We start from the raw sequence: 27,567 nt of genomic DNA on the forward strand, positions 1-27,567 counted from the left end.
TATCACAGAATTAAACTAAATTGTCTGTGACTGAATTGTGCTCATCAGATATTTCTGAGTGATCCTTGCTATCTATATGTGTTCTGTCCTCCTCTGAATGGGGTCCATTTTAAGACATTGATGCAAAGCATGATTTCCACCATCCACCAAATCAGCTGAATAAACCATTGACATAAATGGTTCCATATCTGTTTTGGAAGCATGGAACAGTTATTATTTTAGGTGCAGAACCAATTTTATCTTGAGAATACATATCACATCCCTAGTCAGTATTGAATCATTTCAATTTCGAGTTTTATTTATATATTTTTTTGAAATATCTTCTTTAAATTTCCTGTTTATTGCTGAATTTTTTAGATTATCTTATTCTTTGCTTATAATAACAAAAATAATCAATTACTGATAACATAATGTAAATGGATAAATAGAAAATATATTCAACCAGCGGCGGCAGGGGAACACACACAAAAGGATTTAACTTTAAAGCAAAATCCTTTTGTGTGTGTGTTCTCCTGCCGCCTCTTGGTGGGTAGATTTTTTATTCTTTTCTTAGATGTTCCTTAATACAGGGAGACCAGTACTGAGCTAGAAAAGCTTTCTCAGATTGTTCATATGAATCACATCAGCCTATAATTTCAGATGCCCAAAAGGCTCCATCACCCTGAAAATGTGATACAACAAATTATGTTTCCTGGGCATCTGTCCATGACCTTGGGAGGATCTACAAAAACTCTTTATTTATACAACTGGCTGTGGTGCTTTTTTATTCAGTATGTAGAACTGAAACTGACAGTGTTTTTAAAGGCTTACATGTATGGGCATTCGCTGTCCCTGATTCACATTGTGGGTAGTTCATATAAGGGCTTGTGTGTTTACTTGATTCCTGATAAAATGTTTCTGGTTGTGACAAAGTGTAGTATTCATTGTTACCACTAGCTGCAGCAGCAGAGGTCTCTCCCACATTATTATGTACAGTGAACAGCTCCTGCTGTAGCTTGCTTACATGAGCCACCATACTTTCCTTCCATTTCAGAAGTTCCTGTGAGATCATAGACCTAACGTGACCTAATTCAGATTTGTAACTCCTTCACTATCTTCTTTACAATTAGCTGCAATGTGTGCATTTGCATTCCGTATGACCAGTTGTATTTCATTTTTCGAAAATTTGTTAACCTGAGCATCTTTCTGATGTAGACAGTTAATGAATTCATCATTGTTCTTGTTCCTTTGAGTGCTTAAGCCTCTGTAACATGTTCATCTGTATCATGCAGCCAGCTAACAAATTAACTATTCACATGGCTACTCTGAGAAGTTAGTGGCTGTATGATATTTTGTAGTTCTGATTGATTATCTTTCAGTTCTTTCATTTCTGATTTTTGTGCATTCTGATAAACATTTGCTTGTAAGTTTTAAATTGGTTAATTCTGTCATTATTGTTTCTAGGTTTGTATTTAATTTATTGAGTTGAGCAGATTGTTTGTTAGGGAGTTGCTTGAAAACCTTAATCATTCACTGTTGGATGTTAGTACCAATTTGCACTGCTTGTTCATTTACAAATCTTTTGAAATTTTTGTCCATACTTGCTGTTTAGTCCTTTGTGAGGTGAACAAAATGTCATTCATCTTAGCAGTCTGTTTCCTTGTGAGGTGGACAAAATTTTTCTTCATATTCTGTTGCGTACCAGCAGTAATTTTTACAGTCTGTTTGTTCGCAAGTGTCCCACTTCCATGAATTATGAGTAAATAACTGAAATTAAAATCTTCACCTATCACAAGAGGCATAGTATTTTGCTTTATTAATCATACAATGAGGGGTTGGAAAAAACCAATCTAATGATGCATTGACATGAAACTTTTGTCTGAACAAAACCCTGCCATCTTTTGGTGTCCAACACTAATGTTGTTGTTGTTGTTGTGGTCTTCAGTCCTGAGACTGGTTTGATGCAGCTCTCCATACTACTCTATCCTGTGCAAGCTTCTTCATCTCCCAGTACCTACTGCAACCTACATCCTTCTGAATCTGCTTAGTGTATTCATCTCTTGGTCTCCCTCTACGATTTTTACCCTCCACGGTGCCCTCCAATGCTAAATTTGTGATCCCTCGATGCCTCAAAACATGTCCTACCAACCGATCCCTTCTTCTGGTCAAGTTGTGCCACAAACTTCTCTTCTCCCCCATCCTATATTCAATACCTCCTCATTAGTTACGTGATCTACCCACCTTATCTTCAGCATTCTTCTGTAGCACCACATTTCGAAAGCTTCTATTCTCTTCTTGTCCAAACTAGTTATCGTCCATGTTTCACTTCCATACATGGCTACACTCCATACAAATACTTTCAGAAACGACTTCCTGACACTTAAATTTATACTCGATGTTAACAAATTTCTCTTCTTCAGAAACGATTTCTTTGCCATTGCCAGTCTACATTTTATATCCTCTCTACTTCGACCATCATCGGTTATTTTACTCCCTAAATAGCAAAACTCCTTTACTACTTTAAGTGTCTCATTTCCTAATCTAATTCCCTCAGCATCACCCGACTTAATTTGACTACATTCCATTATCCTCGTTTTGCTTTTGTTGATGTTCATCTTATATCCTCCTTTCAAGACACTGTCCATTCCATTCAACTGCTCTTCCAAGTCCTCTGCTGTCTCTGACAGCATTACAATGTCATCGGCAAACCTTAAAGTTTTTATTTCTTCTCCATGGGGTTTAATACCTACTCCGAATTATTCTTTTGTTTCTTTTACTGCTTCCTCAATATACAGATTGAACAACATCGGGGAGAGGCTACAACCCTGTCTCACTCCTTTCCCAACCACTGCTTCCCTTTAATGTCCCTCGACTCTTATAACTGCCATCTGGTTTCTGTACAAATTGTAAACAGCCTTTCGCTCCCTGTATTTTACCCCTGCCACCTTCAGAATTTGAAAGAGAGTATTCCAGTTAACATTGTCAAAAGCTTTCTCTAAGTCTACAAATGCTAGAAACATAGGTTTGCCTTTCCTTAATCTTTCTTCTAAGATAAGTCGTAAGGTCAGTATTGCCTCACGTGTTCCAACATTTCTACGAAATCCAAACTGATCTTCCCCGAGGTCGGCTAACACTAATAAGTTATTAAAATTTCACACACTTTTTCAGAAATCACAAGAAAAAGAGAAAAATCCCACTTGCATCTACTTTTGAATCCCTATTTCACAGAATTTTGTCTTGAACATTGGCTTCCTTACTTGAAGTACTGCAATCTATAATGTGCATAATTTCCTTGGTATTTTTTTTTTATTTGAACTTCTCTTTACTTCTCCTGGTTAATTAGTTTTTATCCTTGTTGTGGTCTGTCTCATTTGTGTGTGCTTACATGAAAAAGAGGATACACAATAAAATTATAGAACTTTCAATTTTACAATATATATACAATAAATATTCTCATAAATATTTTTAATTTACTGGCAATCCTGCCACAGTTTCCAATTATAACATTACTGTCTTTGATTATGAGAAACTGACTTTATATTCTGAATCTGATAATCAAGAATTAAATGTTATGTAAAATTATTTATTGAAATTCTGTCTTTGGGTGTAACATTATAAGAAAATTGGAGCCACATTATAGCTCTGGTTCAATCCCAGTTATATCCATACAGCCTGAGAACAACTTTTTTGGTATTTTACTGGCAGTGGAAAGAAATGAAGTTTCCCCTTGCAATAAATGCACTCATAAAAGTTATCAGAGTTTGAGAAAAATAAATAACTGTAGGCTCTAATGAATATAATATGCAAATAGTAATTGCACACAAAATGGCTTTTTAAATAATTGTGAACCAAATGAAAAACATATGTAATTAATTACCTCACTTCTACCAAATAAAATTTATCTTTTCTTTTTATCCAACTTGGAAAAATTTTTGGAATGAAATAGTCTTAATGCAACAAAATATTTTTTTATACATTTAATGGACATTCAGTCTACACATCCAAGTCAGACACATTTAAGAATACAGTTCAGCAATAGCAATCAAGAAAAACCTAATTCCCAACAAGACCTAGTCGTCTATGAGACTTAATCACAAGGGAGTTTAAAGTCCATTACATTTATAAAAGTTTCATTGTCCATTATATTTATAATGGTTTCACAGACATTAACATCTTTGTTTTTCAGTAGATATTAATAACAAGGTTTACACGTCACTGTCTGTGACAGACAAAAATTTTCAGAAAATTAAACATTTTTACTGCACTACCATGCTCAGTCGTTGCTATTTCCTCTGCAACTACAGTCTGCAAAATATATGAAATAGTCAGAAGTGGTGATATTGCTCATTCTGAAGCATTTTGTTACTTAGAAAAGCTGTGTACAATCCATTGAAGGGCAAAACTAGTTAGTGCTTCTGCAATAGATTTTTACCTTTGGTTTGTTGTGAAGCATGGAATTAAGCTTCTGAGAGTATTTTGTTTTATCCACTCCTAGGCATTAAATAATTATATCCTTTGTATGTGTGTTGTCTATATACATGGTTTTTGTTGTCAGTTATTTCTTCTGTTTGGGATAATCTATTGTTTTCCTCTTATTTGTTCTACATTTAAATTTGTCTTTTCTACATATTTTCTCTGTTGCAGATTTGATCAGAATGGGGGAGTGATTGTTCTTGGAGCTACAAACAGGAGGGATTGTTTAGATAAAGCTCTTATCCGTCCAGGAAGGTTTGATGTTGAAGTAACAGTAAGTTACTCCAAAAATTGATAGTTTGTGTTCTACCAGTGTGGTTTGAAAAGCCTGGAAAAAAGCAACAAACACTGTGAGGGAATATGGTACAGTTGTAGGTAAACAACTAGAATTCTCTCATATACAGATTTATTCTCACTTAGCTTCTACACAGATACAAGTCCGGAGGCTAACTGCCGTTAGCATCCAACATCCTGCTCAAAGCCCTCTCCTCAAAGATAGCACACTTACGCACAGAACAAATATTGATATTTATGGCGCTCTACACCACAACTGTTTCATAAACAACTTGCCTTACTTATCAACATAGCATCCTTTGAGGGTCATGCACTTGGTCCAGCAATCCTCCGGCTTTTTCATCCCATCGGAGCTCCTATCTCAGCTGCTAGAGATGGTGGTCATGTGTGCTTGAAGTGCGCTTGTTTGTGTGAATGAATATGTGTATGTTTCCTTTTCTGAAGAAGGCTTTGGCCAAAAGCTAATGTTTTAGTGTCTTTTTATTGCGTCTGTCTGCAACACAATGTGTCATCTTTATGGTGAATAGAAATCTCTCTTTTCCTTATATTGTTTGTATTTCAACCAGGAGTTTTCATTGTTTCAATCTCATGAATTTTCTTTCGGCAGTCTTCCATTACCACATCATGAATTTTGGCAATGGTTTGCTTTGTGGTGACCTCAGTTGGATGGCCAGGCTGTGTTTTGACTTTGGTGTTTATCCAACCACATTTAAATTCATTAATCCACAAAGGTGAATGAAAATGTTCCCTTCTTTCATGGAAATTTACCAGACTTATCAAACCACATTCATAGTTACATTAATGTATAGAAAATGTTCATAGTTACATTAATGTATAGAAAATGTTCTGTGTTTTATTATTAGTATTAGAAGTAAGTGACTGATAGTCAAGTATCATATAAAATTACTTTGATTTCATTTGGCAGATTGCCTGGCCATCATTTTAGCAGCAGCACATGTGTTATTTTGCATGAAACTAAGAAATTTGATAAATTCAGGTTTAGCTCCCTGTTGATTTGTTACAAGACAGATGATGTTTGATTCAAATCAGTAGCGACTAAATTCAATAAATTCCCTTTTTTTATTTAACTGCATTGATTGCAAAATTTTTTGAACATTATTACCAAATCTACAAATAGAAGTTAAAGAACAAACATTGTTTACTGATTCATGTGTTCATTCATCTGTAGACAAATTTCTTTGTATGGATGTCATAATTACACATACATATATGTATAGTTTTTAACAGATGTACATAAGATATTGGAAAAACAGTACACACACACACACACACACACACACACACACACAAACACACAGTTTATCACTGAATTACATAAAGCAGAAGGAACCAGCTTCAGACAAGAGAAAAATTGCTTGAAATTTGAAATTGATAGCAATGAGATTTTTGGGGAAAATTTAAGTGTAATCGAAAGGACAGGCAAATGGGAAGTGGAGGTGGTGTATTTGTCGCAGTAGCCAAGAAACTCATATCTACTGAGGTAGAAATTGAAGCTGCATTTGAGATTGTTTGGGCAAGACTCTGTATCAGGGCTGGGTATAAAATGATGATTGGATCTTTCTGTCACCCACCAGATGCATCTGCTGACGTAACAGAAATCTTCAGAGAAACCCTCAGTTCACTTGTATGTAAATTCCCCAAATCATACTGTAATCATCAGTGGAAACTTTAATCAACCAACAATTAATTGGGAAAATTAGAGTTTTGTTGGTGGTGGGCATGATAACACACCCTGCGAAACTTAACTAAGTGCCTTCTCAGAAAACTACCTAAAATAGATAGTTGGTACCTAGCTCATCATGGAAATATATTGTATATAATGTGAACAAATAGACCTGACCTCTTTGAGAATGTCCACATTGAAATAGGTATCAGTGACTATGACACGATTGTGGCAACAATGATTAACAAGGTACAAAGGATTACTAAAACAAGCCGAAAGATACATATGTTCAGTAAACTAGATAAGAAATATTTGAAAACAGAGTTAAGCATTTCAGTTTTGGCTTTGCTACCCTCAATTTCAATTCCTGTCTCATTAGCTAGGAATTGGCACTAACTTTGGTACCACTAATAGCCTTTACATAAGACCAGAATTTCTTTTGGTTCTGCAAAAGATCACTTGACAATATTCTGCTACAGATTAGATTAGATTTAGTTGCATTCCAATTGATCCGTAGTGAGGAGGTCCTCCAGGATGTAGAACATGTCGGGGATGTAGTACCCATTGAAGGTATCACTCATTGCTCTCTTGACAGCTAAATACATTTCATTCAAAATCTGTCTGTCTATAGCCCTATGCTTTGTTTTATACCTACTATGCAGTAATCGCTCTTTCTTTAGAAAATCCTTACAGTGACTGCATATCATGTAGGGTCCTTCCCATTATGAACTGTTCTACTGGGTACGTGTCTATCCAGTGCATGGTCAATTAATCTTTTAAATTTGAGCCAGAGTTCCTCTACATGCTCCTGACCTGTGCTGAGAGTTTCAAGTTCCTCTTTGAGAAATGACATTTCTGATTTTTTATCTAGTTTTGCTGAACATAGATATCTTTCTGCTTGTTTTAATTATCCTTTGTACTTTGTTAATCATTGTTTTTGCAAGTGTGTCCTGGTCAATGTGAACATCTTCAAAGAGGTCAGATCTATTTGTTCCCATTAGCTACAATATATTTCCATCATGAGTGGTGTCCTATCTATCGGGGAACTTGCATACAAATGACCTGAGGTTTTCTCTGAAGTTTTCAGTTACATCAGGAGATGAGTCTGGTGGGCAATAGAAGGATCCAATTATCATTTTATGCCTGCCCCTGATACTCAGTCTTGCCCAAACAATCTCACATGTAGCTTCAATTTCTTTCTCAGTGGATTTGACTTTCTTGTCTACTGCTACAAACACATCACCTCCGTTTCCCAGTTGCCTATCCTTTTGATATTGGATTTAACATTTTTGTTACAATGTTTTTGGTGTGATGTACCTTCACTAATGATGTGAGAGGTTTCAGTGGTCTCATGCCCTTACAGTTCACAGGCCCACTTATAGAGGTGATATGGGTCGGTCCCCTGGCATGCTCTGGTGAGCCACGATAGAAACAGTATTACTTAAGAGATCACAAATGAGTGCTCGGCCTAAGGCTCAGTTGTCACTCTGGAAGGGAGCAGAGATGTTGTGGTCCTGCCCAAAGTTCTGAGGAGTGATGAACAAAGCCATGGGTGTGGCAGACCGCCATTTGGTCAAGCCTGCTCAGCCTATAGCTTCATCCCCCCCCCTCCCCCTCCACTTGTGATGACTGGAGATGTCAGTGTGGCACATCACCGCTCGGAGGAGCTCGCTCCACTGACTGCCCAATCTGACCTGACACATACTATGACCTGGCCCCCTCCACAGACATCAAGATGAAAGATGATCTGGTGAATATGACGTAATAGTACATGACACACTAGCCACATCACTTCTGGCTGATGAGTAGGAGCAAAGGAAAATGGTCAGTGCGCTGTTTTGCCTCGATGGCAAACAGCCCAAATGTTCAGGCACCTGTGCACCAACTGGCAACAAAAAGGCACCCAAGAATAAGCAGCAGCTTGCTGTCTCTACCACTGGTGGCAGATGATGTGTCATCACCAATGAGAGTGTGGCAGACAGCCTGGACCACCATTACATCTAGACGTGTGGCTAGGCTCAGATGACGCTGTCCCCAACTCCTACAGCAACTGCCAACCACTTTGACATGCTGGCATATGATGAGATGGCTGAGCACCTACCATCCAGGTAGTAGGAGACATGGCCGCTGCCCAAGGTGCCTGCTCAGAAGAAGAAGATGCGGCAGCCTGCCGATCAGCAACCACAGCCACTCAATCACACCGATGGCTGCTGCCCATAGTCTTTGAGGTTGCTGAAGACTACAAGGACTGCCTGCAACTCATAAAGCAGTGGACGACTGCAGACTTTACTGTGCAGGCTGCAGCAGAAAATCTTGTGTGGATGCAAGTTGTAAACGTTGAATATTACATCAAGATGATGAGCAAGGCGTCGAACCAGGGCATGCGCTTGTATACGCGTGCCACCATCCATAAGAAGTTACTGAAAGTCATTGACAAGGGTTTCCCCGAGATGATGGATTTGGAATTCGTGAAAGAGGAGCTGGTGTGGCTTGACTTCAGGTGCACAATGTGATGCATGTCAAGTCCCATGATACACATCAAGAGGCACCTTCTCTGTGGTTATCACCACCAATATCTCAGAGAACACATGGCTCTACCAGCTGAAATACGTGGCCAACAATAAGGTCACCATGGAGAATCTTAAACAAAAGAAGGGCATGGTGCAGTGCTTCTAGGGGGACATGCAGCTCACCACTGTTATTGTCCTGAGGTATGCTTGAAGTGCGCAGGTGGCCATGCAAATCGCAGCTGTCCATTCCTGAGGATGCACGTGCCCAAGTGTGCAAACCTTCGTGGCCCACATGTAGCGACTTACCGTAGGTGTGAAGTTATTAAGGCCACAGTTGCTCACCAACATAAACAGCTGCCCAAGAGGACTACTGACTGATCCATCTGCTGTCTGAGCCCAGATGCGTAGGCGGCGAGGAGTCTGGCAAATGAGAGGGTGACGCCGGCAGCTGACACTGCCACAGCCACCCCTACTGAAGAGGGCATCAGAGAATGGCATGCCCGTGATGGCAAATGTGTCGAGAGGGCACGCTACAAGAATCGCATGTCGATTCTCCTAGGAGAAAAATGTGCAGAGAAGAAGATGACAACATGATGGGTGTCGGCAGGAGTGGAAACGACCCAGCCACTGCCTGAAACCCAGCCGCATCCAGTCACAATACAGCAACTGCTGTGCATGCAGGAGAGCTGTCTGCAGTCATCTCCACACCCTCTGCAGCACTCAAAATGGTCTTGCACCTGGCCAAGAAGCGGCAGAGATTAGCAGAGGCAGTGCTGACCATCATGCCAGTGGCTGCCAAGCAGTTGTCAGAGTAACATGTTCCCAACTCAGTCGAGGAGCGGCAAAGTCAGGCCTGTTATGGGCCACCACAGCTGTCTGCACTGCAGACAGCATAGAAGCACAAAAAATACTGAGAAGGACAACATGCTGACGTCAACAATAAGAGAAGCAGTACATTCTGTGTGCAGCTACAGAAGCTATGGAGGCAAAGCAGGTTTAGCCTACTAGGGCTCCACCTACCCAGCTGTCGAGGGGAGCCCCTGGCGAGGTCCCATCCATCTGTCTGTCTCCTCGGCCTCTTCCGTGACCTGTATTACTGTTGTCTGTTGTCCAGTTGATGTGTTCAGTGCTATGGACAACCTGTACTTCATTTTATCTTACATGTTGCTCTATGAAGTACTATGTCCCATAAATTGTGTTTGTTCTTGCTATAGCAATTTTACAGCTGATAACAGCAAAACTAAAAGTGATTCATTATAATACAAAAATGTAGTACATTTTTACCCAACATTGTTTGCAAAGGAATAATGTTACAGTGTTTAACTTACACATTAATTTCTCTTCCTCAAAAGTCTTTGGACTGGTCCATAGTCCGTTGTATAAAATTTAGTAGTTGCTTCACCTGCTGGGGACAGTAAGCAATTAGAGAAACAAGAAGTAATTTTTCTGGTGACATGTTGCAAATCTAGTTTTTTTTCCTTTCTTGTTAATTTTAATTTCTATATTTTCTTCATAACTCTTGTTAAGATGGTTTGATATCTGAAAACATTTCGTAGTCTTATTTGAGGGTGGAGAATAGGCACACATATTCGCATCCAATATTTACATAACGTTCTGGCTAAACCACGTGAATTTATATTGATAATAAATATGGTGCACACAATAAAAATAATGCAAGTTAATATAGTACTAAATCTGATTAAAACATCTGTTGATGAATGTTGGAGAATCTTAGTCAATGCAATATGAAATATGTACAAAACAGTTACGTGAAGCATAAAATCATCTTCAGATTCCACATATTTTAAATGTGAAATACTCATCCACAAGGAATAGAAGTATAACACATTAAAGATAAGAATAATTTTAGGACTACTGTGAATGCACAATGGATCATTTTGTGAAATTTCATTAGATTCACTTGATTGCTGACAAATGGAACAAGTGAATTTGTTAGTAAACATACAAAGAATTTGGAAACACAGTTCCCTACTTTTTCCCTTTCATTCATTGTTCATAAACTTCAGAATTTATGATACAGCAAGATGAGACACGAAATGTCATTAAATAAATTTTCACAGACAAATTTATGTATGAATAATGTAATTTTATCCACAAGTTTTGTTTTGTCCTACATAGGAAGGATTAGTTTTAAATGTGGGAAAAAATGTGAAAATTGGTGTTCTAATAAACTCAGAAATTAATTTCAAGGAGTGTGCTATGAGGATACAGTTCCCCATATTTACACAGAAATATGTGATTCAGGAAGGGATTACCAGGCAGCTTTCAAGAAAACCATTGCTGGAGTAATTATTGTAAAGACATCATGTAGCAACAGGACTTACAGAATTGATGATTTTACAAGGACCCCAACAAACAAGGTTTCAAAGAAAATTGAATAAAATATGACGAACAAAAAATATTTCAAGCAAAAATTAGGGCAAATTACAACTGGAGTTCTTTCATAAAATGATTCAGCAAATGCATATGTTAAATATATAATTTTACATTATTTATCAAAAGAAGAATTGATTCAGGACTGCAATTTTAGTAGAAGACACTCATATTAATCCCTTAAAAACTATGGATAGGCTAGTCGAAGAATCGAGAGATTCAAGAAAAGAAGAATGATAACACCCAGCTGGGGTAAGCAATAATAAAATGAGAGGACACACCAAAATGCACACAAGGTGCTCTGCTAAATCCTGAGGAATTAAATCACTACTTTTTAAAGTCAGTTACAGAAATAGGAAACAGTATTAATGCAAAAAGCTCATCAGCAATGGACCTGATTGGAGCCCCACTGCCAGGTGGCCAGGTATTTAAATTGAATACGTTGACATCTGCTGATATTATAAAAGCTGTTTTCAAACTTTTGAATTCTAAAATTTTGTACTGCTGTTGGTTGTCAAATTACATCATTAAAAAGACAGTACATGCAGTCTCCGCACCATTAGCTTTATTCGGAGCATTTCCAGAAACACTCAAGGTATCAAGAGTTATCCCACTTTTTAAAAAGGAGGACAACTACCTTCCCCAAAGCTACAGAGCAGTCTCAATTGTGCCAATATTTTCCAAGATATTTGAGGCACTGCTATAAACACAAATAAGTAGCTACTTTGAAGAACACAACCTCCTGTGTAACAATGAGTTTAGTTTTCACTAGGGGAGAAACACAACAGAAGTCATTTTGGAAGCTGTGGATCAAACTTTAACAGCTCTTGAAGACAAAAATATGGCATCACTGCTATTATGTGACCTAAGCAAAGCATTCAGTTGCATTTCTATTGACGTACTAATAAGAAAGCTGGAGTTTTATGGGGTGCATGGGAGCATGTTAGCTATAATGCATTCTTATTAAACAACAGAAAACAGTTTGTCTCAGTCAGAAACATAAATTTCTTCTTAATAGAAAAGAGCATAGGTGTTCCACAAAGATCTGTTCGTGGTCCCTTTTTCTTCATTGCAGCAATCATTGATTTGCATTAATAACGTAGCTCATTCTGTCATATGTCATGCAGATAATACAACACTACTTATCACACATGGAAGAATCTCATATCTGAATAGGGTAACAAAAGAAACTCTTGATACAGCCTTGGACTGGTTTGCAGCTAATATATTGCTGATCAGTCCTGATAAAACCCAACAACTCATAATGGGAATGTCTAAAGAAATAGAAAACAAATCAGTAAACCTTTTAGGTATTTACACCAATTCCACACTCCGCTATGAGGAATGAAAAAATTATTGGGGTGTTATACCTCATTTTGAAGCTAAGGGATTTATTGTGCTCGGATTACTTTAGCGTGACATACTTTGGACTGTTCCAGTACTATACATCGTATGGTCTGATTGTATGGGGACACTCTCCTCATATCAAGAATATATTAAAAATACAAAAAAAGGCCTAGGCTACATATAATGCGTAAAACAGGATACATAGAGACTCAGAACACTCAACAATTATAAATTTATACTTTTATGTGTCTGTTCTCTATGTTAAAAATAATATTTCAGATTTTGCTGCTAGGGAAGGAACTCATGAACACAACACCAGAGCTAAGGCTAATATAAATATACCAATGTACAGGTTTGCAAGAACTGGAAATTCTCACAAAGAGAACCCGCCTCAAAATTTTCAACAAATTGCGATCTATGTTCGGTCTGTGGATCTATTTTTTTTTTTTTTTTTAACTACATGGTACAGCTCGCTATCAGATCACCCATTTTACAATATTAAGGAATTCTTTGAGATACCTGAGGAAGATATTAGCATTTAACAAATTTTCCCATACTCTACTGTATCATTCCAAGGTGTGCTTACATTTTGTATAATTATGCTTCTATGTTTTGTATAATTGTGTCCCGTATACTCTATCCAATTATTATTGCACAGTGTTTGTACACTACAACATCACAGTATAAGTTATGGACACTAGCTCTTAGAAATATTCCTGTAGTATATTTTATTATTGTGGTGTTTAACATGTATACTACAGGTAACTGACATTAGTTTGATATTATACACCCTTATGTATACTACAACCTGTATTAAACTACAATGATGAAGCCTATTTCATTGTAAAATGATCGACAGTGAATAAAAATTCTCAATTTTTGAATATGCACCAGGTAGTGCAGTCACAATAGAATAGTGATCCCCCTACTTAACTGCATCCAGGGGTGAATTACAGTTCCTTTTTCTGAATTTTTGCTCACTGGCAAATGGAGAAAAACTTATATTTAGAATGTAAAAAAAAAATTTTTTTCCTTTTGGCCAGTGTGGGAAATGTAAATTATATGTGTTGCAATTTAAATGATATAAACAAATATTATATAGTGCTAATGCAAATTGTTTGAGGCACCATGTGATATGTGGTAGTTCTACACAGTAAAAGTAAAATTTTTATAACATTAGTGTCTGATCATTTGGCTTTTTTCTATAACATTGGTGTAATCTTGACACCACATCAATGAATATGGAAGCATAGTTACAGTCAACTGGGTTACAAAATAATTTCTGAAAATGTAATAAATATTCACCTGAAAGATTATTGAACTTTTTGAATTACAGTTTAACAGTACCACAGTTTTCATGAATAATCAACCTAAAAAGTTACACTGTATTCAGATAATAGGAAGTACAAATATTTTGCAAATATCAGGCCAAAAGATGTGGTAATATGTTGTTACATTTAGCCATTTCGATAAGAAAATTTTGAAAAATTTCTTAAACTTGACAAAAATGTAGTTTTCATGTATCATATCTATGAAGTTTTAATTCAGTGATACTTTTTTTTTTTTTTTAATCATTTCCACATATTCCTTTCCCCTCCGATTCTGCATTGAACATCCTCATTCCTTACCTTATCAGTCCACCTAATTTTCAACAATTGTCTGTAACATCACATCTCAAATGCTTTGATTTTCTTCTGGTCTCGTTTTCACAAAGTCCATGTTTCACTTCCATACAATGCTATACTCCAAATGTATGTTCTCAGAAATTTCTCTCTAGCTTGCTTTTGATGTTCTTCTTGCTCCTTCCATCACTGCTTATTTTGTTGCCTATGTAGCAGAATTCCTTTATTTCATCTACTTCATGACCATCAATCCTGGTGTTAAGTTTCTCAATGTTCTCATTTCTGCTACTTCTCATTATTTTCATCTTTGTTCGACAAACTCTCAGTCCGTATTCTGTAGTCATTAGACAACTTATTCCATACAGCACATCATGTAATTCTTCTTCAGTTTCACTCAGAATAGCAATGTCATCAGTGAATTGTGTCATTGATATCCTTTCACCTAGAATTTTGATTCCACTCCTGAGGCGTTCTTTTATTTCTATCATTGCTGCTTTGATGTACAGATCGAACACTAGGGCTGAAAGATTACATCCTTGTCTTACATCCTTTTTAATCTGAGTATTTTCTTCTTGGTCATCCCTGTTGGCTCTTGCACATAATGTATATTACCCATCTCTCCCTATTGTTTGCCCCTATTTTTCTCAGAATTTTGAACATCTTGCACCATTTTACATTGCCGAACACTTTTTCCAAGTTGACAAATCCTATGAACGGTTCTTGATTTTTCTTTAGTCTTGCTTCCGTTATGAACTGCAAAGTCAGAATTGTCTCCCTTACCTAAAGCCAAACTGATCATCATCTAACACATCCTCAATTTTCTTTTCCAGTCTTCTGTCTATTATTCTAGTCAGCAACTTGGATGCATGAACTATTAAGCTGATTGTGTGATAATTCTCACATTTGTCAACTCTTGCAGTCTTCGGAATTGTGTGGATGATATTTTTACGAAAGTCATGTGGTATGTTTCCAGACTCATACATTCTACACACCAATGTGAATAGTCATTTTGTTACCACTTCCCCCAGTGATTTTAGAAATTTTGATGGAATGTTATCTATCCCTTCTGCCTTATTTGATCTTAAGTCTTCCAAGGCTCTCTTAACTTATGATTCTAATACTGGATCCCCTATCTCTTCTAAATTGACTCCTGTTGCTAATGTGATTAGACAAATCTTCCCCTTCATAGAGGCCTTCAATGCACTCTTTGCACTCATAACGTTACAACCCTTGCTTTGAATTTCACCAAAGGTTGTTTTGACTTTCCTATATGCTGAGTCAATCTTTCCAACAATCATTTCTTTTTCGATATCTTCATATTTTTCGTACAGCCATTTCATATTAGCTTCTCTGCACCTCCTATTTATTTCATTCCTCAGCAACTTGTATTTCTGTATCCCTGAATTTCCCTGAACATTTTTGTTCTTCCTTCTTTTATTGAGCAACTGAAGTATTTCTTCCATTGCCCATGGTTTCTTCGCAGTTACACTTACGGCGCGTGTTATGCTTATAACACAGAAAACACTATTTACTTTCACTATGTAATATTTTTATTGGCATAAGATAAATCAAAACACTAAGAAATAGTTTTCGACAATCACTGTAACAGTGATAACGAAAGTCTCACACCAACTAGTCAACAACCAAAGTAAGTGAAACGAAGTACAAATAAGCAAAGATATTAATATTTGCTGGCAGTTCTGCCACATAGCGCCCCCCCCCCCCCCCCCTTCCCTGAGGAGCGCGGAGCACATAGGAGCAGTGATGAGGAGTAAGTGATAAAGGGAAGGTAAACATTTAAGGCATGACGTAATCTTGAAGTCTGAGAGGTGGCCGTACGGTGCGGCCAGCACGGGTGATAGCAATAGGGGTAGGAGGATTCGGGGAAGACGAAGGAGAAGGGGGGGTTACACTTTCTGGTCAAATGGCACAGAATTGTTTTGAATTTCAAATGAAAAAAGAAAAGTGTCCACAAGTTGTATTTTTATGGAGTCCACATCATAGTCACTCAAGTTCACTTGAAACACTAGTTCATTACTGCTGGCACTCGGAGGTGTGAAGTATAGAAGACTTGCAGAGAGTGTTTGATTAGCTTGTGGAGAAGGGAGAGGACAAACCTCTGAAGTTTCCTGCAAAACAAATTCATTATCGTGTATGTCGGTGTCATTAAGGATCCATGCTGGTTTCAAGCGCTCAGTGGACACGACAGATGGTTTGTTCTTAAAGAGGATCGTATAAGTATTTTCTGGCATGACAGGACCCGGTATGGGCCAGTGTAGGGTGTAGCAAGGGGTGGACGCACGGCATCTTCTCTAAGCATCACATAGTTTCAAGAACTGAGGTGTGGGTGAATGAAAACCGGAGGGGTAGCATGCGATCGAGGTTACGGAAAACGTAACTTGGTGATGTGCTGTCGAACCTGTCGTACCAACTCGGGAAGTTGATCCTCGGGAAGTAGAGGAGGATCATCAAGAAAATCCGCTGGAAGTGCGAGGTTTTCTCCGTATACCATCTCAGCAACTGACGCTTTAAGATCTTCTTTGAAAACCGTCCTCAAACCTAAAAGGAGCCAGGGGAGTGCCTCAGTCCAAGAAGAAGAATGACACATGAGAGCAACCTTCAGGGTACAGTGCCATCGTTCTATTAGGCTGTTAGATTGCGGGTGATAGGCTGTAGTACTGAATTTGTTGATACCACACTGTTGACAGAGGTGATTAAACAGATTAGATTCAAACTGTCTCCCCTGGTCTGTGGTAAGTGAAGTAGGGCAACCAAAACGAGAAAGCCAATGGTGGACAAGAGCGTTAGCTACAGTGTCAGCCGTAATGTCCGCGATGGGGATAGCCTCGGCCCAACGTGTGGTATGATCTATCATGGTCAGTAAGTAACGGAAGTTGTTAGATATTGGTAATGGACTGACAATGTCCAAATGGACATGATGGAATCTGCCTGAGGGCACAGTAAATTTGCCTAATGGGGGCTTAGCATGTTTGTGTATTTTGGCTCTCTGTCAAGGCATGCATGCTCTCGCCCACCGATTACAATCTCTTTTTACATTAGGCCGAACGTATCTCTCTGTAATGAGGCGCGTAGTCGCGCGAATGCTCGGGTGAGCGAGATTGTGGATTGTGTCGAAAACGTCTTTCCTAAGAGCTTTAGGGACTATAGGACGAGGATGACCTGTTTTAATGTCACAATACAAAGAGCAATCATCATTAGGGAAGGTTGGTTCAAATGGCTCTGAGCACTATGGGACTTAACATCTGTGGTCATTAGTCCCCTAGAACTTAGAACTACTTAAACCTAACTAACCTAAGGACATCACACACATCCATGCCCGAGGCAGGATTCAAACCTGCGACCGGAGCGGTCACGCGGTTCCAGACTGAAGCGCCTAGACCACACGGCCACACCGGTCGGCATTAGGGAAGGGAAGTAGAGCAATTTGTAAGGAAGTATCAGAGTCAGAGAGAAGGTGCCGTATCTCTGGGTCGGATGGCTGGAGCTTGTGTAAGCGGTGAGGATCAATAACTGTCTTCAGGGAGGACAGGTGTGACAGGTAGTCTGCTGCAACATTGTCATTACCCCTGATATATTGAAAGTCTGAAACATATTGTAATACCAAATCCATATGGTGAAACCTTCTGGGTAGTACATCTAATGCTGGTTTGCGGAGCGCCTCGACAAGGGGCTTGTGATTTGTGTAAACTGTCACAAGTCGGGCTTCAATATCTGTACGAAAGTACTTTACGGCCTCATAAATGGTGTTAAGTTCACGATCAAATGCGGACCACTTTCTTTGCGTTTCGATGAGCTTTTTTGAAAAGAAACGCAGGGGTGTAGTACCTGTTGGTAGGGTCTGTTGCAAAACTGCGCCAATGGCATTATCGCTAGCGTCTGTGGTTATTGTCAGGGAGGCGTCAGGGTGAGGGTGAGACAGGGTAATAGCGTTCAACAAGGCGTGCTTAAGCGAGTCGAAGGCTCGCTGCATGGTCTGATCCCAGTTGTTGGTGGTGTTGTGCGTAGGAAACCATGGAAAGGCAGTGTAGAGGCACCATTAGTATCATGTTGTAGTCCGAAAGGAGCGGAAGGTGAGTGATGTGGTGATGTCGATGTAAACGGCCACATTGTCGAATCAGACGTATGTTGCGCATCGGAGGTCACGAGTATGGCACGTGTTATACTTATAACACAGAAAACACCATTTACGTTTACTATGTAACATTTTTATTGGCACAAGATAAATCAAAACACTAAGAAATAGTTTTCGACAATCACGATAACAGTCATAACCAAAGTCTCACACCAACTAATCAACAACCAAAGTAGGTGAAACGAAGTACAAAAAAGCAAAGATATTAATATTTGCTGGCAGTTCTGCCATACATTCTCTGTGCCTATATTTTTCCTTCCAATATCTATGATTGCCCTTTTGAGAGATGTCCATGCCTCTTCAATTTTAATGCCTACTGCAATATTCCATATTGCTGTAGCCTTAGAGAACTTCAAGAGTATCTCATCATTCCTTAGTACTTCCGTACCTCACATCTGCGCATATTGATTCTTCCTGACTAAGCTCTTAAACTTCAGCCTTCATCACTGCTGTATTATGATCTGGGTCTATATCTGTTTATGGTATGCCTTATAATCCAATATCTAATTTCAGAATCTCTGTCTGACCATGATGTAATCTAACTGAAATCTTCCCATATTACCCAGCAGTGATATTACATAGTCCAAATAATGTTTTAGATTTTGGATAAACCAGTCTATGTGTATTTGGGTGAGGATTCTCTAGAATTTCAAAAGAAGCAATATAAATGTCAATAAATAAAGAAATCTCCACATTTTAGAACCATGATTGAAATAAAGGCACACTCTTTTACATATGCTGCATTTTGGTACTAATTCGAAGTTCTTTATTCTTTGTCAGGTTTCTGAAACTTGGATACTTATCACATCTCCATTTTTTAATTTTTGCAATTTTCTTACCACTACTTCCTTCTTAAAAACATGTATACTGTATCTTCCTGTGTCATGTAAACATTTTTCTTCCCTTTTTTTTCTTTTGGCTCTAATATTTGGACATATTAATTCCTAACTTAACTGTTTCTCTCTTATGATTGGTTGAACAATAAACAAACCACTAGTATTTCCCCATTTCTTACTCAATCCATTTTTTTTTTATTTTCTCCCACAAGTTTGAATACAAGTTTTAATTATGTTTGCTACTGTGTCTCAGGTCTTGATTCTCATTTTCTACTACCCTCATGACTTGTGTCTGACAAACACCACCAGGCAATAGCTTCTTTTCTAATACAATTCCCCAAGTAATCATATTTTCCATTTTCTCACCCTTCTCATCTTATCGCCATCATCATGACGTAAATTCAAACATACTTGCCATATTTCAATGTAAGTACCAATATTAACTTCAACATTCTCACAATTACTTCCCATAATACTCTCTTCACTATTTTCTATTTCAGCATTATTTTCACCTTGTTCCCCTCTATACTTCAGGTTATCAGCATTCTGCAAATTACTGTTGTCTACCACTACATCACACCCTTCTTCATTAAATAATTTTCCCAGTTGTGAATCTACATGATCTTTCTCTCTCCCTTCAGTTCCTGCTGCACCACTTTTAGTCCAACAATGAAAATTTTCAATAATCTCCTCCCTAAAATATGGGCTTTAAATTTTCTTTACTTCTCTTTTATTTTTTATTAAGTTTACAGAAACATCAGGATCTACTTCACTAGTTCTAAATTTTGACATAGTCCAAATACAAAACAAGTTACTGTTGATTATATGCTTTTCACTCATATTCTTTTTCGTGTCATTCCATCAGTTTTGGTATAAAGTTTTACGAATTTTTGCTAACTGATTCCAAAATAATTCTCTATTCATGTTATTCCCAAATTGATTCCAGAAAGCAGTCTGAGCTGCTGGAGGTTGTGGCCAAGTGCGTGTGAGGTGTGCTTGCTTGTGTGGAAGAATATGTGTGTTTCCTTTCCTGAAGAAGGCTTTGGCTGAAAGCTAAATGTGTAACTTTCTTTTCATTGTGCCTGTCTGCAACTCAACATGTAATCTTTATGTTGAGAAGCAATCTATCTTTTTCTTATATTGTTGATCTATGTAAATTATTCTGGTAAAAGGTATTCTAAAGAGACTTCTTACATTACACTTGTCCACTCTCTTCTGGATTATTGCTGTGCATTGCGAATCTGCATCAGATAGGATTGCGGAGAACTCAAAAAAGTTCAGAGAAGAGCAGCTCATTTTGTATCATCATGAGGTGAGATGCCCCGGATATGATAACAAATGGCAATCATTGAAACATAGGCATTTTTCATTGTGGCAGGACCTTCTCATGAAATTTCAGTCACTATCTTTCTCCTCAGAGTGTGAAAATATTTTTTTGGTGCCCATCTACATACTGAGAAATGATCTTCACAATAAAATTAGACAAAGCAGAGCTCTCAGAAAGAGTTAACTCTTCATTTCTCCTGCATGCTGTTCAAGAGTGGAAGGGTATAGACGTAGCTTGAAGGTGGTTTGATGAACCTTCTGCCAGGTACTTAATTGTGAATTGCAGAGTAATCATGTGGATGTGGAAGTAGATTTTAATTGATAGGATGCCTGTCACACCTCACTGCCTGAAATTTAGATTTCTGCATTTGTAACTGGCCTTCAGGGCTCATTCTCAGCCAAGGTCTTTGTCAAAATGAGTGGCCTGCTATTTTCTAATGTCAAACTATCATAATGCACAATTCATTCAAACCATTACATAAATTAGATCAAATTGTATAAAGGCAAGTATTACTATATGACAGTGCAATCAACCAAATGTAGAACACAGTGAACAAATCAAACAGCACACACAAAGAAGATAAATTCTGGAAGGCCACTGTAATTATAGGTAGATACCAATTAATGTATGAATTCTGTTATGGAAGAGTAGTGCGAGCCTTAATTTGCATGTGAGTAAAGAATACAATAGACAGATATGCATATCCCAATATTAATACAGTGTTTTGTAGTAACTTGACTTATTTGTTTTGTAACATTGTAGGTTGCCAGACAGGCATATATATCTCACCATCAATATATCTGTTGGTAATTTTTTTTTTTTTCTACCTATATGCATACAAAGTGGGCTTGCACGATACATCTTCTATATGTACTCTTTTTGGCTTACTTACTCTATTCAGTAGTTGTTTGATTACACAGTTGTATGAATGTCTGAAGATGGAATACATAATTCTGAAATCTATAACATATTGTCCACATAAACAGCAAAAATAAAGGCAGGTAACTGGAACATGTAAAACATTGCTACCATTATGAATTCTTGGACTTTGAAAGTGCATATTTTTTGAAGTAGAACATTGTTTTGTTTTCAGGTACCTGTGCCTGATTATGTGGGACGTAAGGAAATCCTTGGCTTATACTTGGGCCGTATACTTAGCAGGGATGTTGATGTTGAAATGTTAGCACGGTGTACTACTGGTTTCACAGGAGCAGACCTCGAAAGTATGGTGAACCAAGCAGCAATTAGAGCTGCTATTGATGGTGATGATTCTGTTTCTATGAAGCACCTTGAAGATGAAAGGGACAAAGTTCTTATGGGTAAGCATGTACAATATTTTCTCCCCCAATCACGCCCAGCCTCATCTTCCCCCTCCTCTTTGGTGCACAAGAAAATGTGAAAAATTGTAAATATATAGTAATTGTCCATGAGTGTGGGCAGCTTTTTGGTGTAAATCAGAAATAATAAGTGACCCAGAAAAGAAACCTGAGGGACTCCAGTACAAGTAATCCCTAGTCTTATTCCGCTGGGGCTTCGATTTTGCAGTCCAAAATTACCTCCTGCTTCCTGCTGTTGAAATAGAATTTTAGCAAATTGTCTAATGAGCCAGTAATATTATATGATCAAGACATAAGGGTGTCAAGACTACAAAGGAAATCCATAGTTAAAAATAAAGGAGAGAGTGGATAGGTGAAAAGGGTACACCGAGGGCCTGTATGAGGGGAAGGAACTGACTGTTCACATAATATAAGAACAAATTAATGTCTGTTGGGCAGACTTAACAGGATACAATATTGGAGTCTTGAGTGTTACAGAGGTTTAGAAGAAGCAAACAAGACAGGAAGGATAGATAACATTCTAATGAATAAATAATTTTGGGATGTGGTACCCAAATAGTTATAAAAGTTAGATTGTGGAATCAGCAAGACCGGAAACATGTTGCGTGACTTTCAAGAGATCCACACAATCCAGAAGATATCAGATGCAGATAAATGTGAGAACTGTCATACGGTCAGATTAATAGATCGTGAGTTCAAGCTGATGACAAGAATAATACGCAGAATAATGGAAAAGAAAATTGAGGATTTGTCAGATAACAATCAGTGTAACTTAAGGAAGTTAAAACAACTAGGGAGGCAGTTACGATGTTGTGCTTTGTAATTTAGACACTAATTATGAAAAATAAACTTTCTTTCAAAGGAATTATTGACTAAACATGTGTTAGACAATGTAAAACTGTGCAGGATGCAGGCATAAGCTATAGGTAACAATGAGTAACATACAAGAATGATAGACTGAGAGAGAAGTGATCTGATTAAAATTTGTGCAAGGCAGGGACGTTGTCTTTCTCCCCTGTTGTTCACCCTGTTTGTTGATGAAACAATAACAGAAATAAAATAAAGTTTTAGGAATGAGATTAAGATTTAGGATAAAAGGATGCCAGTGATAAGATTAACTGATGACATTGTTATCTTCAGCAATCATAAGAAAGAATTATATGATGTGCTGAACAAAATTAACTTTACTGAGCACAGAAGACATATCAGAAGTCAACCAAAGAATGACAAAAGTAATGAGGAGTAACAAAAATGAGATTAGTGGTGAACTCAACATCAAATAGAATTTGCATAGTAGATAGAAAGACAGAATGAGGAATTCTGCTACCTAGGAAATAAATAAATACATGATGGATGAAGCAAGGAGAATATAAGAAGCAGACCAGGACACGCAGAGAGGACATTCTTCGCTAAAAGAAGTCTAATAATAACAAACATAGGCCTCAATGTGGGATAAAATTTCTGATAATGTATACAATGCAACTCAAAAGTCCTTTAACATTTGAAAATGCACTAATTCATCAAATAATGTAGGCAGAGAGGTAAAAATTGATAAATATGCTTGAAAACAAAAGTAAGTGCAAAAACTGGCTAACAAATGGTGCTAGACAGCAACACATGAGTGATGCCACATGAGAAACATGTATAAAATGAGCTCAAGTCCATTGGAATGCACAATGGACATGAATATATGCAGGTGATCAGACAGGATGCTCACATACGTGTCACCTGTCAGACATATCAGGGGAGTGAGATCATCCCTATCCTGGCTGATAAACACTTGTTGGAAGTTATGACTTTTATACAGGATGTCACTCCACCCCACATTGCTCCATGTGCAAAAGATCTCATGCGCACATCGTTTGGTAAGGATCACATGCTTAGCAGCCATGACTATCATAGTTGGCCTCTCAGATCTCCCAACCTCAGTTTGTGTGATTATTGGTTGTGGGATTAGCTGAAGTCTCAAGACTATTGCAGTCATCTGATGTTAGTGTTGTTATTGTTGATTTTGTTGCTATGGTCTTCAGTTTGAATGACTTGTTTGGTGAAGCTTTTCATGTTGCTTTATCCTGTACAAGCCTCTTCATCTGTGATAACTATTGCGACATACACTGAAGACCCAAGGAAACTGGTACACCTGCCTGATATCATGTAGGGTTCCTGCGAGCATGGAGAAGTGCTGCAACATGACGTGGCATGGACTCAACTAGTGTCTGAAGTAATGCTGGAGGGAACTGACACCATGAATCCTGCAGGGCTCCATAAATCCTTAAGAGTACGTGGGGGTGGAGATCTCTTCTGAACAGCAAGTTGCAAGGCATCCCAGATATGCTCAATAACGTTCATGTCTGGGGAGTTTGGTGACCAGCGGAACTGTTTAAACTCAGAGGTGTGTTCCTGGAGCCACTCTGTAGCAATTCTGGATGTGTGGGGTGTTGCAATGTCCTACTGGAATCGCTCAAGTCCATTGGAATGCACAATGGACATGAATGTATGCAGGTGATCAGACAGGATGCTCACATACATGTCATCTGTCAGAGTCATTTCTAGACATATCAGGGGTCTCATATCACTCAAAGTGCACATGCCCCACACCATCACAGAGCCTCCACTAGCTTGAACAGTCCCCTGCTGACAGGCAGGATCCATGGATTCGTGAGGTTGTCTCCATACCCATACATTTCTATTTGCTCGATACAATCTGAAATGAGACTCATCCGACTAGGTATAATGGGCATTCAAATGAAACCCTGTCATTAGTGTAAAGTAATGGTAATGATTTTATTAACTCAAAAATGTAGTGATATACAGTACACATACTCAAAAATAGTCACCAAAACTGTTGGCACATTTATCCCATTGCGATACTAGCCAGTCAATTCCATCCTTGAAGAAGGTAGTAGGCTGCTGTCAGATCCAGGCCTGGACCCAGTCACACACTTCATCATCCATTGCAAATGAATGTCCATGAATAGCTTCTTTTAGGGATACAAACACATGAAGGCCACACAGTGAAAGGTCAGTACTGTACTGTGGATGTTCCAGCATTTCCCATTGTAACTGCTGCAATGTCGTCTTCACCACACTGGCTGTGTGTGGATGGGCATTGTTGTGCAGGAGGATAATGCCAATTGACAACATGCCTTGGCGTTTCGACTTGATGGCTCATTTAAGGTTCTGTAAAGTGGCTTGATAACACTGGGCATTGATGGTGGTTCCCCATTCCAGGAACTCGACAAGCATGTTCGATAGTGGACGATAACTTTTGTGACCACCTTCTCTTCAGTGTGAAACCACGCTGGCACTATGCAACATCAAACGGTGCACAACATCTCTACCAGTAGATGGCGCCACCATACCCGCAGTTTGCCTTACGTATAAGGCAAAGGTAGACACACTGACCAGGTTTTATTTGAATGTTTTCAGTCATCATCAGTGCAATGTTGGTATTGACAGGCCCAAGTGAGGCACAAAGCTTTGTGCATGGTTTACATGCTGACCCTTGTTGATGGCCCAGCATTGAAATCTGCAGCAATTTGAGGAAGGGTTGCACTTCTGTCACATTCAATGATTCTCTTCAGTTGTCATTGGTCCTGTTCTTGCAGGATTTTTTTCCAGCTGCAGCAGTGATGGAGATTTGATGTTCTACCAGACTCTTGATATTCATGGCACGCTCATGAAATGGTTGTACAGAGAAATCCCCACTTCATCACTACCTTGGAGATGCTGTGTCTCATTGCTTGTGCACTGACTATAACACCACGTTCATACTCACTTAAATCTTGATAACCTGCCACTGTAGCAGTAATAACTGATCTAACAACTGCACCAGACACTTGTCTTATATAAGTGTTGCTGACCACAGCGCCATATTCTGCTTATTTACATATCTCTGCATTTCAATATGCATCCCTGTAACAGTTTCTTTGGTGCTTCAGTGTATCTCCTTCTGAATCTGTTTACTGTAGTCATCTCTTGGTCTCCATCTATAATTTTTACCTCTCAACACTGCCCGACAATACTAAATTGATGATCCATTGACATCTCAGAATGTGTTCTAACAACCTAACCCTTCTTCTAGTCAGGTTGTGCCACAAATTTCTTTTCTCACCAGCTCTTTTCTGTACTTCCTCATTAGTTACATGACCTACCCATCTAATGATTAGCATTGTTCTGCAGCATCACATTTCAATAGCTTCTATTCCCTTCTTGTTTAAACTTCATGTTTCACACCCATACAAATACTTTCAGAAAAAACTTCCTAATGCTTTAATCAATATTCAGTGTTAACAAAATCTTCTTTAGAAATGTTTTCCTTGCCACTGTCAGTGTATATTTTATATTCCATGTAATTTGGCCATCAGATGTACTGTTGTCCTAACAGCAAAACTAATCTGCAACTTTCAGGTCTTGTTTGCTATGTAACCCCATCAGCATCAACCGATTTAATTAGACTGCATTCCATTATCATTGTTTTATTTTTGTTGACATTTATCTTATATCTTCCTTTCAAGACATTGTCCATTCCATTCAACTGCTCTTCGAAGTCCTTTGCTGTCTCTGGCAGAATGACAGTATCATTGACAAACCTCAAAGTTTTTATTTCTTCTTACTGAATTTTGATTCCTACTACATTTTTTCTTGATTTACTTTACTGCTTGCTTAATGCACAGATTGTATAACAGGGATGATAGGCCACAAGCCTGTCTCACTTCCTTCTCAACCACTGCTTCCCTTTCATGCCCCTTGGCCCTTAACTGCCATCTGGTTTCTGTACAATTTGTACATAGCCTTGTGCTCCCTTTATTTTACCCCTTCTACCTTCAGAGTTTCAAAGAGAGTATTCCAATCAACACTGTCAAAAGCTTTCTCTATGTCTGCAAATGCTACAAATGTAGGTTTGCCTTTCCTTAACCTACCTAGGGTCAGTATTGACTTGTGTGTTCCTACATCTCTGGAATCCAAACTGATCTTCCCTAAGATCTGCTTCTATCAGTTTTTTCCAGTCTTCTATAAATAAATTTGCATTAGTATTTTGCAACTATGACTTGCTAAACTAGTAGTTCAGTAATACTCTCAACTGTCAGCATCTGCTTTCTTTGGAATGGGAATTGTTACATCCTTCTTGAAGTCTGGGGGTATTTTGCACTAGATGGAAGGGTTTTGTTATGGCTGGCTCTTTGAATCTGTCAGCAATTCTGATGGAATGTTGTCTACTCCCAGAATCTTGTGTTTGGACTTCAGTCTTTCAGTGCTCTGTCAAATTCTTTTCACAGTATCATATGTTCCATCTTACCTTCACCTACATCCTCTTCAATTTCTACACTCCTGGAAATGGAAAAAAGAACACATTGACACCGGTGTGTCAGACCCACCATACTTGCTCCGGACACTGCGAGAGGGCTGTACAAGCAATGATCACACGCACGGCACAGCGGACACACCAGGAACCGCGGTGTTGGCCGTCGAATGGCGCTAGCTGCGCAGCATTTGTGCACCGCCGCCGTCAGTGTCAGCCAGTTTGCCGTGGCATACGGAGCTCCATCGCAGTCTTTAACACTGGTAGCATGCCGCGACAGCGTGGACGTGAACCGTATGTGCAGTTGAC

General features: G+C 38.5%; 1 protein-coding gene across 1 annotated transcript in view; it reads left to right on the forward strand.

Moving 5' to 3' along the window:
- The window catches only part of LOC126455869 (ATP-dependent zinc metalloprotease YME1L-like), a 157,401-nt gene that overhangs the window by 63,689 nt on the left and 66,145 nt on the right, over positions 1 to 27,567 (forward strand). The window contains exons 8-9 of the mRNA XM_050091632.1: positions 4,624 to 4,726; positions 21,713 to 21,938. Coding sequence (XP_049947589.1) covers positions 4,624 to 4,726; positions 21,713 to 21,938 — 329 coding nt within the window. The remainder of the gene's footprint in view (positions 1 to 4,623; positions 4,727 to 21,712; positions 21,939 to 27,567) is intronic.

Source organism: Schistocerca serialis, chromosome 1, assembly GCF_023864345.2.
Source record: "Schistocerca serialis cubense isolate TAMUIC-IGC-003099 chromosome 1, iqSchSeri2.2, whole genome shotgun sequence".
Taxonomy (NCBI): Eukaryota; Metazoa; Arthropoda; class Insecta; order Orthoptera; family Acrididae; genus Schistocerca; species Schistocerca serialis.